The sequence below is a fragment of the Rattus norvegicus genome, chromosome 17 (genome assembly GCF_036323735.1).
Source record: "Rattus norvegicus strain BN/NHsdMcwi chromosome 17, GRCr8, whole genome shotgun sequence".
Classification (NCBI taxonomy): Eukaryota; Metazoa; Chordata; class Mammalia; order Rodentia; family Muridae; genus Rattus; species Rattus norvegicus.
This window is the reverse complement of record NC_086035.1, coordinates 4,894,343-4,909,759: the sequence shown is the minus strand read 5'-3', so window position 1 is coordinate 4,909,759 and position 15,417 is coordinate 4,894,343. Positions and strand designations below refer to the sequence as shown.

General features: G+C 44.1%; 1 protein-coding gene across 13 annotated transcripts in view; it reads right to left on the bottom strand.

Annotated features, from left to right (window-relative positions):
- Positions 1 to 1,001: 1,001 nt before the first annotated feature.
- Positions 1,002 to 15,417, bottom strand: part of Tut7 (terminal uridylyl transferase 7) — a 54,206-nt gene continuing 39,790 nt past the window's right edge. For 5 of the 13 annotated variants that reach the window (XM_006253531.3, XM_006253533.4, XM_006253532.4 and 2 more), the window contains 3 exons: positions 14,767 to 14,882; positions 12,022 to 12,347; positions 9,066 to 9,485 (listed from right to left, as the gene is read on the bottom strand). In XM_006253531.3, coding sequence (XP_006253593.1) covers positions 9,256 to 9,485; positions 12,022 to 12,347; positions 14,767 to 14,882 — 672 coding nt within the window. In that variant the 3' untranslated portion in view covers positions 9,066 to 9,255. Of the gene's footprint in view, positions 1,988 to 9,027; positions 9,486 to 12,021; positions 12,365 to 14,766; positions 14,883 to 15,417 lie in introns of those variants that run through there. The other 8 variants (XM_063276707.1, XM_008771465.3, NM_001427031.1 and 5 more) reach the window with 4 other exon arrangements.

The window sequence follows — 15,417 nt, the reverse complement described above, 5'->3', positions numbered from 1 at the left end:
TAGAACCTTTGAAGCAAAGGAAAAATAGATTGAAAAAAAAAAATTAAGAACACTGAAAGCACATCTTTTACCAGGAAGCTTGCCAAAGCAGTTCAGCTAGCAAGTGACTGCTACTAAAAAGTGAAGACCGGGTTTTCAGGGCTCCTGCAATAAAAACTGGATTTTGAGTTTCCACTGTTTTGGAACAGAACAGACATCTGGCACTGCGATCACTTTTAAAGGCAGCTTTGACTTGGCCGTGGCTGTGAGCAGCCAGTACTGGGCAGCCTGCTCTCATCTGCTGACAAGCACGCTTCACTTGTCCTACACTATCAGTGTAAGCCATCAAAAACTCCAGGCTGCTGGGCAGAATGTCTTTTAAGAATCAAAACGTAGGAAACTTTTTTAAGGATAGAAGAAAACATGGCAATTCTGTTTCTTAGTTTTAGGAATAAATACATTCCCTTCCCCCAACAAGCAACAAAACATCCAAGTAGAAAATAACTACCAGGGATAAGGGTTAGTTTGGTTTCATATTTCTTCTCTGTTCTGGGGGCAGAGAGAAGGACAACACTAGGCTTTACAGGTAGGCGTGGCACTGTTCTGGCCAGAGTGCAATGCTGTCACTTCACAGTCACAGGCAAGAGGAAAGCAAACAGGACAGCAGCTGAGCAGTCACGTAGCAGGGAGGTCCCGGTTGCACAACTCATGAGTTTGATGGTCACCATTTTTATTTTTTTTACCATGATTTCCACTTTCTCAAAGACTTCATTTTGACACGGCTCTTCCATAGCTAGACTATGAACAGAAGCTCATATACATGCATCTTCCTCATGATTCCTCCCCAGTTTGGCAACGTCCTCAGCAAGCTCGCTCTCAGCCCCCAGTCTCCTGCTCCTAACCAGCACCACGCTCAGCTATCAACCACAGGGCACACATCCAAGGGGAACAGCATAGGCTTCTACTAAGGAGATTTTACTGTCAGATCTTTGACTTTTTATAAGAAAATAACGTGGATAAAATTACACATTGAAAGTTCCATTTTATTTCAAAATGATAAATAGACCGGCATAGTTCTGACTGTACTATCTCAGAAAGGCTTGTGAAGTTCTTTAACAGTTTAGAGAGGACTCCAGTCAGACCAGAAGGCTGCCAATCAAACTTGTGATTGGCAGAGACAGCAGCCTCTTTGATCTTCAGAGGTTTGTAAAAGCTTTCCACCCTAATTTCTGAGTATCATAAAAAGTAAAAAGCACTTTTATTCTGTCCTTTTCCCCTTTAATTTTTCTTTTTTAAACCAGCAAAAGGACTACTTATTTTTATGACTTCATTTTTATGAGCACAACAGTTCTGTCAATTACTTAGAGAAGGAAGCCCTCAGAGATGTGTCAGTGGTGCTGAGGTCCACCGAGGCCCACACCAACAGGTGTGGCATTCCATGCTATCACTTCTACAAAGAACCATGAAGAATGCTTGTAGACCCTATGTACAGCATATAGTCCACACATGCTTGATGTGCGTCCATACCACGATCCAGTAACAGCAAAGAGAATCCCCTCTTGAAATAAAAAAAAGGGGGATGTGTAGGGAAAAGAGGGCTAACCTTACCAGCCTCTGGTAAGCAGCACGCTATCTTTAGAGTGCTTTGAAAGAACTAAAAACCATGACACTGTAGTCATTGAATAATGGCCCTCAGTTACATTTTTTTTTTAAGTTGACTTTCTATTAAAATCTTCAAATCTCTGGGCATTGGTGGTATAGTTAAGATTATATTAAAATTTTTCTTTTCCTCATTAACAGTTTCATTAAAATTTAAAAAATCTCGATGCCCTCAACTGTTAGGTTGAAGCCTGACCTGTGTCACTATGTGCTGTGACACGAACCTAATTCCCAAGTGGACAGGGACACCTGAGTGGCATTTCGTGCTTCAGTTCCTTCCCTCATGATTCTTGCTGGGTCCTCTTCACTGAGGCTCTCCCCTGAGTCATATATTTACTGGAAAGGCTACCTAGGAGGGAAAACAAAATCCAACATAAATGAAAGGAATGTTATTTAACCAAAGTCACACAATACTTATTGTCAGTTACTCACAGACACGTGTCCCACCATAAAGGGCACTTGTCCTGGGTCAAGTAGTTATGCTAGATATAAACGAGTGCAGACATGAGAGGTGTCAGGCAGTGCTTAGGCGCTGCTTCCTCAGTTGACTGAGTTACAGCCCTGTGGCTGTTCAACACAGCTGCAGGCTGGCACCGAGGCTGGAAGAAACATTTTGAAAGTTCTTTACATAGGATATCTTTTTGTTTGTAAGCAGACAGACTGAAAAGAGTTCGCTGGCCAGAAATTAGTACCTCAATCATTACCCTTTAGAAGTTAGTAATACTTTACGGATGTACAAGGAGAAAATATAGTTCTGTACTTAATCAGTAGTGAAGCCATCCACACCTTACAACACTTAATGTGTTCTGGAGTCTGAGCACATGAAGGAGTGAGTGCCCATAGGACTACTATTGTATAACGAAGGCTCTATTCAAACCAATGAGAGGAATGCAAAGGATTAGTAACTAGTATGACGTCAACTACAGTGTTTTAAAAAGCAGAATCTGGGGGGCTGGAGAGATGGCTCAGCGGTTAAGAGCACCCGACTGCTCTTTCAGAGGTCATGAGTTCAATTCCCAGCAACCACATGGTGGCTCACAACCATCTGTAAAGAGATCCGATGCCCTCTTCTGGTGTATCTGAAGACAGCTACAGTGTACTTATATATAGTAAATAAATAAGTCTTTAAAAAGCAGAATCTGGTTGTGAGGCCTTGGATGGCTTAGAATCCATTATTTAGCCCAACCTAGTCTGAACTGATAGAGACTGGCCAGCCTCTGAGTGCTGGGATTAAACACTTTGCCATGCATGCATGAACAGCATGCCAGCTTGCATCCATAACTTGTGTGGGGGAGAAGAAATCTAGTTCCCATCTCAAACTGTCACTCTTGTCATTTCCAAATGAACTGCAGAATTCAACATAAGTCAAAGAAAGTCAAGTGTGGCAGCAGCACATAGTTTCAAAAGCATGGACACAACTTCCCTAAAGCAGCGGCAACACATAAGAAAGCAAGCAATACCTCTGGGTGCTTAGCCAGATCTAGACTCACTCGGGAAGTACAACCTTGGGTGTTTGTGAAGGACAGACTGAACTGAAGGAAGCCCCACAAGAAACCCTGGTAGCCCCAGGGAGCTCACACAGACATTTTGAAGATTGGGAATATATGAGAATGTCTTTTAAATGGCTTTGCACACTGTTCTTAGAACAAACGCAGCTCTATGGACAGAGCTGAGACCAGGCTTCCCTTGGGCACTTTCCATGACTCTGCTGTAAAGTGGGACTCACACAACAGCTGTTATCTGCAGCAATGTGAGACTGTATATCACCATGTACTTTGCAGATGTCCACTGATATATGCATAACCATTGCAGATAACTTCCTGTGACGTGCCACTATACGATTCTACATCGTACAATTAAGAATAAACTCAGGTAACTAACTAAGTGGCACTGTGGTAAAAAATATATACCTTTCATTTCTAACCGCTCACGTTACCCCAGTGGGGTCAGATGACCCTCATGGGGTCATATATTAGATATACTGCATATCAGATATTTACTCTATGATTCATAACAGTAGCAAAATTACAGTTAAGTAGCGATAGAAATGTTATGGTTGGGGTGAGCATAGCACACAAGGAAACTATATTAGAGGGTCACAGCATTAGGAAGGTTAAACCTCTGATCTATTTCTACTGTTTCTATTGTTTCATTTGCTGTCATTAAGACTATTGGAATTCCTCAGTGTTTACAATTCTAAAGGCAAAAACATAAGGAACACTACGCATGCATGCACGCACACATAGAGTAATACTTAATCAAAGATAAGAGGAAATACCCTATCTCAATGAAAATCATTTTGTTAAGTGCATAAAATGTAATGTTAAAATCAAATTTTGTAATATTCTGACCACTTATATAGTCAAAATAAAAAACCATAATGTAGAAGAAATTGTTATAGCTCGAGATTTAATAAAAACTTAAAAAAATCTAGTTTATAAACTTTGTTGCAGTTTAGTATGTCAGAAACTATTAATAATATATTCATACAAGATTTCAAGGTATAGAAAAAGGATGACCTACCACACAAGCTTTTCCTTTATTTCATTTTAACCAAATGGCTTGATGTTTTAAAATCAGATATTCTGAGGGATTGGTAGTTATCTGCCCTTTATGTTTATGTATATTTACATAACTTTATCATTGACCAGAATTTTAAAGCCAAATTATTAAAAACAACCAAAACAACAAAAAGTCACTACACCACCACTGAACCATTTTCCCTCCATATGACTGTGTATGAAATAGTTTGATGTGTGTGCATGCACATATTGAGTCAGAGCTTGATACTGGGTCCTTTCTCCTCATATCGTCCTCCTCATATAGGGAGGCAGGTTCAGTTAGCTATGTAGTTTGGAGCTCCCTCCTTCTACCTCGCATGGGATGGATTCCTAGCAGGCTGCCATGTTACCTAATACTTACATGGACGCTAGGATCCAAACTCTGGTCCCATTGTACCCACTGGGTCATTTCCCCAGCCCCACCAATGGTCTTTATGATAATGTAAAACAATAAGTACCATTTGCTAAGACATCGTGACAGAGAAATGTGCCTGTTAGCCAAGATGGCTAAGTCAAAGGTAAGAGCACAGTTGCCCATCAACACATGCTCGCTCAGTAAGGGAACAAGAGTGGGTCAAAGACACAGTCTCCAAAGGGAGACTATTTTTACGTACAGCACAGCCATGGCTCACAGGTTAACATGTGACAGCTGTCATTAATTTACTTTATGAGTTATTTTGTTGGCAAGGACAAATCTTAGCCATCTATGATTTTCTTATTGTATAAAGCAGGATACAATTTGTAATAAAATCTCCCCATAATAAATTTAAGTTGGTTTTAGGCTGTAATTTTTCCAAGATAAATAATTAATAACTTCTTATAACTAAGTGTTAGTTGGACATGACATTTCTAGGTATGTAACTAATATCTACATTTTTCTTCCACTTTTTTTTTTTTGGTTCTTTTTTTCGGAGCTGGGGACCGAACCCAGGGCCTTGCGCTTCCTAGGTAAGCGCTCTACCACTGAGCTAAATCCCCAGCCCCTTCCACTTTTTTAAAACTTGAAAAATTACAGTAAAAATGTGTAACCTCTTAAGCCTAGCAATGCTGCTCTGTGCAGAATTGGCAACACGGGGACAAGGTAAGTGAAGTCATCGCTGCCAGAGTCTTGTCTCTGCACTCACATGAACACAACTGTTCAAGTGTTTGCAGCCTCAGCAGGCAGCTAATAGCCTCCCTTTTACAACTGAGAGAGCTGAGGTGTGCAGAGCAAGCAGCACACCCAGCACGTGAAGTGGACACCAGCCAGATGCACAGACTGTACAACACAGGCTTACACTCGACTCGGTGTTTTCTACATGCCAACATCAGGGACATCAGCATTTTCCCTGTGCAAAATGCTTTGGGAATATCTGTTTAAGGTCAAAGTTGCTTAAAACAACATGTTTTAGTCTGATTATACATGATACATCTTGTATATTCAAACTCTCAGATCTACAGGGAGAATGAAGCCACTGACTGGTGGTATCTGTGGCTCATACCATTCCAGATGCTAGAGTCATTTGAAAGTCAGTATGGTTATACTATAGCCCATCTCTCTTCTCCACCCATGATCAGCTTAACTGTGGGGCACCATTCCCCTTTCACGTCTGTCTACTGGATTTGGAGGTTATCCAAGAGGACTTTTATTTTGAAATGATGCGTCCCATGAAGAACAGTTACAACTCTTCCCGAGAAGTACTGGAGCTCCTGTTCCCTTAAACCTCTTCCTGCTTATCTGTCACGTACAATGCTCTCCTTCAGGTCTAAGTGCAGTTAAGATGTGGAGAGCTCTGTTTCTTCTTTCAAGTCACACACCCTTATTCTGCATACCAACCCCAATTCCCATGCACTTTAAATTTGTTGAAGAAGATGATACCAGAGCTGGGGATGTCAGATAGACAGTGGAGTGCCTGCCCACCATATATGAACCATTGCATGGTGCAGCCAGGGTTAAATGAGATCCTAGCTTAAAAAAAATTATCATCTCAATGTTTCCCTTTCCTAAAGAAAAAAGTAAAACAGTTGCAAATATCTAAGCTAATGCCTCTTGGTATTAAAGTAAGGAGCCAAGCACACTAACACTTCCACTAACAGCATTCACAGTAGAAGTGATAGACATTCTTAGCCCAAGGCTTCCCCAGTTTTCCCAGGATGTCAGTGTCCTTGCCTTGACGGAGGCCAGAAAGACCAGCAGAGACAGCTCATCCTTCTGACAATCTCAATGAAGACATCTCATTCTACCAAAGGCTAAAAAATCAGTGCTTTGTTCCTGGCATTAGGATGTCGTATGTTCTATGTGTGTTCTTATGCAACCACTCTTGTGAAACTGCTGTAGTAAAAGTTACATAAGCGTTGTCATTAGAAATTCTACTTTTCAGGGTTGGAGACGGCTCAGCAGTTAAGAACAGGTTTGATACCTAGGACCCACACAGTGGCCTACAAACATCTGTAACTCCAGTTCTAGGGGATTCAACAACTTCTTCTGACCTCCACAGGCACCAGGCACACATGACACTCTTAAGACGTCCCCATTAATTTTTAATAAACGACACAAGAAGCTTCAAAGGGACTGACTGCTCATGCTCTTTGTGTTTAGCCTCCTTTTAAAGAGGCCAAGAGGGACCAGGCCGGCTGACTAAACAAAGCTATTTAATAGAAGGGCTCCATTGTTTACACGGTCTTAGTTTTCTTCTTTCCTATGATATCGCTGAAAAGGTCACTTTCTTTTCCTTTACTTCTGTTTCTCCCTTTCTTTTGTGAGACCCAGCAAGAGCCCTTCTTGCCCTGTATTCCACCATGTTCTTTCTCTTCAGCTCCCCTCCATAGCCCGGGATGTGGCAGAAGGGGGCTCCGCCCTTCATACCACAGTCCAGGCTAAGCAGGCTCCAATTCCTTTCCTTGGAGTTCTGAACCTAACTACCAAAGCACGGGTTCTTTGCGGAGGCTCCTGAGAGCTCAGCTGCTGGGTCCAGGGCTGGACTGTGCTTCCACCCAGAGCTGTGAGCAGCTCTTCCTTCCTCGTCCTCTAGCTGCCTCTGCTCTTCCTGCTCATTCTCCTTGACCATCTTTGTTTTCTTTATTTCCCTGGTCCACATGCATCCCTTTCTTCCAGGTGCTTTCACTTGCTACATCTCCCTGAGGACAGGGTCCTGAAATGCTATGGCCACAATGACAACATTACACTCCTTTCCGCAGCCTGGACCAGTTAAACGCCAGGCTCATTATAATGGCTCTTCCTGGTTGTCACCTTGACTGTATCTGGAGTGAACTACAATCCAGAATTGGAGGGCTCACCTGTGATCCAGAGCTTGAGGCTGGAAGGCACAAGTTTCTGACCTGGATCTTGGCATGGAGATCTTGAGGCATGGTGGCTATGAAAAGCTTGGGCCCAGGTAAGGTAGTACACGCCTTTAATCCCAGGAGTCTAAGGCAAGGAGATCTCTGAGTTCAAGCAAGTCCCAGGTCCAGGTGTGGTGGTACACACCTTTAATCTGGGCCGCACCTTCTGCTGGAGGCCTACATACGACTAACCGACTTCTACAGGAGACCAGCTGGAACAACTAGCCTCTGGGACTGAGCAACTGCTAGACTCTTGGACTTCTTCTGCCCATTGTTGGGGTAATTGACCTACAAACTGTATATCATCATCATAAATTCCCTCAATGTAGAAAGATATTCTATATGTTCTGTGACTCTAGAGAACTCTGACTAATACACTCATATACTCAACTGGCCACTTGACTTCTCTATTCCAGAATTCCAGCTACCTTAAGCTCTCACCACTATAAACTGACTCCTCTTTCTCCCTCAAAGACGTCCTTTATTTTTCTGGTCTTACACAGAGCGCTGTGTCATCTGAGCCTCAGTGTGTATTCATGTCGCGACACCAATGCATTGATTTTGTTGGCGTTGTCTTCAGAATACAGATGTGTACCGCACGGTTGTTCTCCCTGGCATTCTCCACCCCCACATAAGCCACGTCTCCACTCTACTGCCTTGGGAAATGCATTACTGGCTTCAGTCTTCCTGTCCTAGTCATTTACAGACTTCAAATAGCACCACTCCTTCTGAGGCTAGACTCCTTTACTCCAGCTTCGTCACCCTGCTCCTACATGCCGACACATCCCTGCCAGGCTGGGGCTGAAGAGCAGAAACTGCTAGACAGTTTAAGGTCTACCACGTGGCAGGCTGACCCGCACCTCCTGTGACCCAGCTGACTTGGGATGGCATCTTTTGGACAGGATACTGCCATACGCAGCAGCATCTTGTGTTTTTCCTGCTTAAAGCCCCTGCACCACTGGGCTTCCTTTATTGCTGCTTACTCCTCTCTGCCGTCTGCTGCTGACAGAAGGTAAAGCAGGAGCTCTGCTGCTCACTGAGGTGTGTTCAGTGCGGGGACTGGCGCCCTGCAGTTATAGACAGTCTCAGTAGATTTTACTGAATAGATAAATAAATGAGATAGTTGTCTGGATGTAGAGTGGTGGATCCAGGTCATAATCTCCTTTCCTTATTCTGGAGCACAGCAGACAGTATCCACAAAGGTAGTGAGGGCAAGACAACGAATTCCATAGCAGTTACAAATGTACCATGGCTAAGGGTAGGAGTTCTCCCTCAAGTGAGGCAAAGTTACCCAGAATATTTGAAAACTACACAGGCCGAACTTACCTAGTCAACAGTTAGATAAGGTGGAAGCAAGGCAAGAAGGCTTTTTGTTTGCTTTTTTAAAGTTCCCTCGAGAGGTTCTGATATCCTTGTCAGAACACATAGGAAAGGAAGCGTCTCAAAGGCATGTGGTAAAATATTCAGAGAAGAAAACAACACATATCTGACCCTTTAAACCACATACCTGACTGGGGACTCAAAAATATGGTTGTTTTTTGTTTCTTTTTGTCTTCATGTAAAAGCACTGCCTAAAAAATGAAATAGACTGGTTTACAAAAACTGAAGGTAAAACCAACAGAAACAGCCTCAAACTGTATCCAAGAAGGGCTGGGATTAGGCACACGCGTGGCACAAGTTTGCATGTTAGTTGGAAAGACAGACATGTATGCAGGAGCCATCTACCAAGCCCCTACTACCAGGGCCCAATAAGCCTTACCACATAGTATGTGGGACACAGAAGGAGTAAGCACCAGAGGCCAGCCAGGAGGGCCCAGCACACAGCTGCAAGCACTCCAGAAGGCTGTGGGGAGTGAAGAGGATGGAGGAGCTCTCCTCTCAGGTTTGGGCTGGCTTTTACCTGAGCAACTGGTCTCAAAGGGGTAGGTGAAGAATACGAAGACACATAATCAGACTTACACAAACCTACAGAAAGAAAGGAACACTTCTGTTCCTATTTTAAGTTAAAGCAACAGTCTTGTTCTAAAATGTCTAAAGAAATATTTTCTGAAGAAGTGATGGAATTCCACACAATCCACTGAAGGAATAAAGAAGGGCAGACTCTGGGCACAGAAACACCCGATTACTTCAATTAGCACCAAGTAGCACTTGCTGTATTCCAAGCCCACATCTCCCTTCTGCTCTCAGATGCTGACTGTGACATTAACTATGAAGACTATATAGGAAGTAGCCAGGCTTCTAGACCAGGGCTTTTTCTTAAGGTCAGCCGCCAGATGTCCTGTCAGAATTGCCATTCTGAAGCTTGGCATGTGCACATGCACGTGTCTGGCAAGAGCTAACCTCTGAGTTCATTCCTCAAGAGCATGCCATCTTGTTTATGGGGGAGGGACTCTCACTGGGGCTCCCGTCATTAGGCTAAGCTAGCTGGTTATCGAGCTTCAGGGATTATCAGCCTACCTCTGCCTCCCCAGCACTGGGATTAAAAGAATCTATTACAATGCTTTGCTATTCGTGTGTAGACTGGGAATAGAAATCAGGTCCTTGTGCGAGCATATTACTAACAGCTCTCTCTCTCTCTCCTTTTAACATTCTTTTTTAAGAAGCTATGCAGCATTTTTTTTTTAAAGATTTATCTTTTGTATTATGTATACAATATTCTGCCTGCATGTATGCCTACAGGTCAGAAGGCACCAGACCTCATTACAGATGGTTGTGAGCCACCATGTGGTTGCTGGGACTTGAACGTAGGACCTCTGCAAGAGCAGCCAGTGCTCGCACCTCTGAGCCACCTCTGCAGCCTCTCTGAGTGATCTCTTTAGGCCATAATTTTGAGTCATGTTGGTAAGGAACTTGAAGATGGTTACTACGCAAAGGGATCCACCTGAGGGGAGGTACAGGACGACTATGCTGGGGGAAGAGGAAGGTACCACAAAGATCTGCTTCATGCTGTTCGTAAAGACAAATCTAGTATTTAAGAACAATTTGGGTGAAACTATGTTAAATAGTATGTATACTGTCTAGTCCAACTAGTTTTAAGGAGGCAATTGTTTGAGCTAAGTGAGATCATCTTTAACTATACTTCTACTGAAATAGTTCCAAACTGACCCTGAGGAACATGTCAAGTTATTTTAATTTCTTTAAATCTTGTCTCTTTATAAAGGAAAATCAAGGCAAATGTTGGCAAGTTCTGAGCTCCTTAGAAGAACAAGGTTAACTCAGGCTGGGGTTCAGCTGACTCAGGCTGGGGTTCAGCTGACTCAGACTGGGGCACCCAGAGCCAAGTCATCCACAAACACTTGAGTATAGAGTAAATTCTCTCTGTAAAGCTCCTTAAGAAATAAACGAGAAGCGGGGCTTGATAGCACATGCATGTGATCCCAGAATGCAGGAGGCAAGGGGATACTGAGTTTGTGGCCAGCGAGGGGTTCTGCAGCAGTTCTAGGCTGGCTTTGACTACGATAGTGAGTCTTTGCCTCAAAGCCCCTGGGGTTTGTAGGGGACAACAGGGCATGCCAAACTTTCAGTTTTAGATGTCGGCACAATTTGCCTGGCAGACTGGATTTAATAAACCCATCCCAGCAACAGTGCTTGGAGGAAGGAACCACAGAGCTGCCCTCACTAGCACCCTCAGCAGAAGAGCAGTAACAACTGCTTTCTAGTGTTCCTGGCCCACGACTAGCCAGTCTCACCTGGGCTTATCCTGCAAACCAGTACAATATATTTATACTTTGTTCTGAAGACAAGGTACGCAGATAGTGTCTTAACGCTCCATTAAAAAGGTGCTCATCATGGATATTTAATCAACTCAAATGACCAATTCACATCCAGCAACATAAACGGTCACTATTTAGAGGTGGTCTAGTTTTGTGTTCAAGACAAGGTCATATACTATGCTGCCTAGACTGGTCTTATTCTTCTGGGCTACGGTGTCCTTCCTGCTTCGGTAACTTTGACTATAGCCATGGACCACTGCATTGAGAAGACTTGTTCAGCTGACCCTGCTCTCTGGGCTGTTACTATGGTCACCGATAGGTATTTAAATAAGGGCTAAAGAGGAAACCCTGCCCGGTTCGGTTCTTTGCAGACAAGAACACCATCAACATCCTTTTAGTCTCCTTCCTGCTTAGAGCACATGGGTGAGAATACACTCATTTGGACATGGTGGTAAGGGGTCTAGGCAGCGCTTCAATCCACAAACGTACACAGCGAACTCTAGGTGTGACTTGCTTACTGGATACTGAGAAAATGTCTATATGGACTGGGAGGAGAAGACTTCTCATTTCATCAACAATCCTAGACTTCCTATGCCTACCCAGACCCAGAATAAGCAATTCGGCTGTGCAGAGGTTGAGCACTACAGGTGCCTGGGTATGAGCGGGTACAAAGGTAGAGCACTTCCAGACAAACAGTCCTTAAAGAAACTGACACAAAATGGGAAGAAGCTCTAGGCTCTAACACCCCTTGACTATGAACATCACCATTTCTGGAGAGCCATTGGTACCTGGAGAGCCTTTGAATTGTGGGCATTCCTTTTTAATGTGTCCCTCTCTTCCACAGATGAAACAGCGCTTTTCTCTTGAGTCTCTGTCATCCTGTCTCTTCCACTTTTCGGCTGGTGTCCTGACAAGTTTCTCCCGGCCCAGGTCAACAGCTGCCCTCATTGGCTTGGCTTTGGCAGCTGTGCACGGTGCAGCCTTGTCTTCTTTTGCTGACACTTCCTTTTCTGTGTACTTGTTCTGAATTTCTTTGTCCTCTTTGCTTCTTTTTTCTTTGCTCTCTGTGTACCTTTGGTTTGGGGTATCTTCCTGGTCTCGCCGCCGCCTCACTCTATTGAAGATAAAATACTAATAGGAAAAGTGTCAACAGAAACTTACTCAAGTATCAAGATGTGTCCGGATGTAGAGATAACCAGGGCCACAAAATATAAAAAGGAAACCTAGGATGTGACAAAGCCTAGCTTCTCTATTAAGATCTCTGCTGTCCTTCAGCATCCACAGAGAGTGGATAACAGAAACCCAAACCCACAGTTGCCCAAGCCCTTACAGAAAATGGTGTGCTATAAGCATACCCATACACGTCCCTCAGTCACACTGTACTGTAGAGGGACAACAAGAAAACAGTCTGTGTACTTTGAACCCAGATGCATGAGTTTCCAAGCATCCTGCCCAGCAAGTACTGGAACTGTAATCCTGAGCACAGAGCCCGCCCGTCACCAGTGGACACTCTTGAGCGCAAATGCCTGCCTTTAAAACGTTTTTTTAAATTTATCTTTATTTTATGTGCACTGGTGTTCTGCTTGCATGTACATCTGTGTGAGGGTGTTGGGTCCTCTGGAACTGGAGTTACAGACAGTTGTAAGCTGCCATGTTGTTGCTGGGAATTGAACCCGGGTCCTGTGGAAGTGCAACTAGTGCACTTAACCATTCAGCCATCACTCTAGTCCAAATGTCTGCTTTGGTGTCTGCATGATGAAACTCAAATCACACAAGTGATCAGCATTTTTGATGTATTAGCTTTTACTAGGCAATGAAAATTTGAACTGTAAGACTTGAGTTGCATAGAAAAATTTTAACAATGGTTTTAGGGGGCTTATCTTCAAGAGTGTCAGTTACTTTTTCCTTTGTTTCATTTTAGTTTCATTTATGTGCATATACATAGCACACACACACATACATATGTGCGTGTATGTGTATATATATGTATGTATATATGTGTGTGTGTGTGTGTGTGTGTGTGTGTGTGTGGTGTCCACAGAGGCCCTGGAAGCAGAGTTACAGGTGGTTGTGAGCCACCAAATGTAGGTGCTAGGAGTGGAACCAGGGTCTTGTGCATGAGCAGGAGCCAGGGTCTTGTGCACGAGCAGCATTGCTCTTAGTGAGCTGTCTCCTCAGCTGCACTGTTTTGTTTGTTTGATATGATGCCACACATAAACCAGGTTGGCTTCACATTCACTTTGTAGCTGAGGCTGGCCCTGAACTCATGATTCTCTTGCCTCAGCCTCCCAAGCACAGAAAACAGTAGTTTATAAAGGGTACTATACCTGGGTATTAAGATAATTTCTTTCTGCCCTGCTGATTACTATTTCTTAAATTCCAGATTGTGACTGACTTCACTTAAGCGTATTTTGAAATGAGAATACCACTGTTAAGTTAAAAGCAAAACCACTGTCAGCCAGGAGAATGATGACCCAAAGGTATCCATCCCCCTGCCTCTCACTAACATCATCAGGAGAAATCATGGTGCCCGAGTACCTGAACTACTGAAAATAATTACTAAGGATTAAGCTAATTTAAGAGCAAAGGCCAAACCCACAGCAGGAAGAAAGAGTAAACTAGCCCGCAGTGTCTGCACCCACAGCCACATTTCATCATCTTTTTTTCCTTTCTAAAGAAAGATATTAAAGATATTAAATGTATCTAAAACCTGCCCATTTTCTGCTGGAGTATATATTGTGTACTGTATAGTCAGATGCTGAGTCCTGTGCCCAAGACCAGGCTGCAGTCTGGACATGGGCACTGGACTCACCGAAGTGCTGTAAAGAAAGCTCTCCAACAGTCTCTGACTGGATAATGAAAGGCTGGAGCTGTGACTGACAGGGCAGGAGACAGGAAGGTGAGACTTGAGATGGAGTGGGGGGTTTTAGAGGAAGGAAAAAGGTAGGGGACAAAGAGGGTCGCCATGAGGCAGGATGGACGATGAGCATGTAGTCAAGAGGAAATCACTAAGGACACACATGGAGCAGAGCAAACAGCAATACTCAGTCGGCAAGTACCTCAGGCCTGTGTCTGGACATAGGTGAGAACAGTACCTCAGGCCTGTGTCTGGATGTAGGTGAGAACAGTACCTCAGGCCTGTGTCTGGATGTAGGTGAGAACAGTACCTCAGGCCTGTGTCTGGACGTAGGTGAGAACAGTACCTCAGGCCTGTGTCTGGATGTAGGTGAGACCAGTACCTCAGGCCTGTGTCTAGACGTAGGTGAGACCAGTACCTCAGGCCTGTGTCTGGACGTAGGTGAGAACAGTACCTCAGGCCTGTGTCTAGACGTAGGTGAGAACAGTTGAGAACCTGCCCAGTAGAGTGCTGACAGCTTGTTGATGAAAATAATAGGTTTCTGTATCCTTTATCTGGGAGCTATATGGGCCAGATTACTATAATTTCACAGGCTTATTTTCTCTGTACCAACAGACCCGCATTTAGAACCTGGTACAAGAAAATAAACTGCCACCCCCTTGGAACACGTGCTTACTTTCTCCTCATGGGACAGTCCTTCATGAAGTGGCCAATTTTCCCACAGATCCGGCAGCACCTGTCATTTGGGGCCAGTTCTCCCTCAGTCAGGACATCCGGATCAAAGAAGTATGCCTACAAGAACACAGCTGTGTAAGATGAACGGTGAACAAGATCACGGCACACCATGCAAACAGGATGAGAACAGGTTGGTATTGTAATGTGTGCACCACCCGTCTGCACAGCTGATGCAGACCGACCTAAACTCTATCACTTCCATTCCCTCAAGTGGGAGGACACTGACATGTAAGACAGAACAGTGGCTTCACGGCAACAGGAGAGGCTGAGGCCACACAGAGCCTGTCATGAAACAGAATGGCTACACTGTAGTGAACTAAGAATGTACAGTGCAAATTCTGTGTTAAAGAAAGGCAGAGAGCTGCGCACTGCTGCTACTGCTGCTGCTGCATGGCTTCTTAAGGAGAGGCAGCACGGGCTGCTTCAGTGTGTGCTCCGTAGGAGAAAGCACTCATGAGCACACTGTGAGCTCCAGGTGAAGGAGCTCTTGAACAAGCATGAGAGACTGCACTGCGAGTGCCCAGAGCCGTACCTCATGGGAGCCCAACAGTGATTGGCTCTAAGTCCCTACTGGCCCACATGCAGAAGCTGA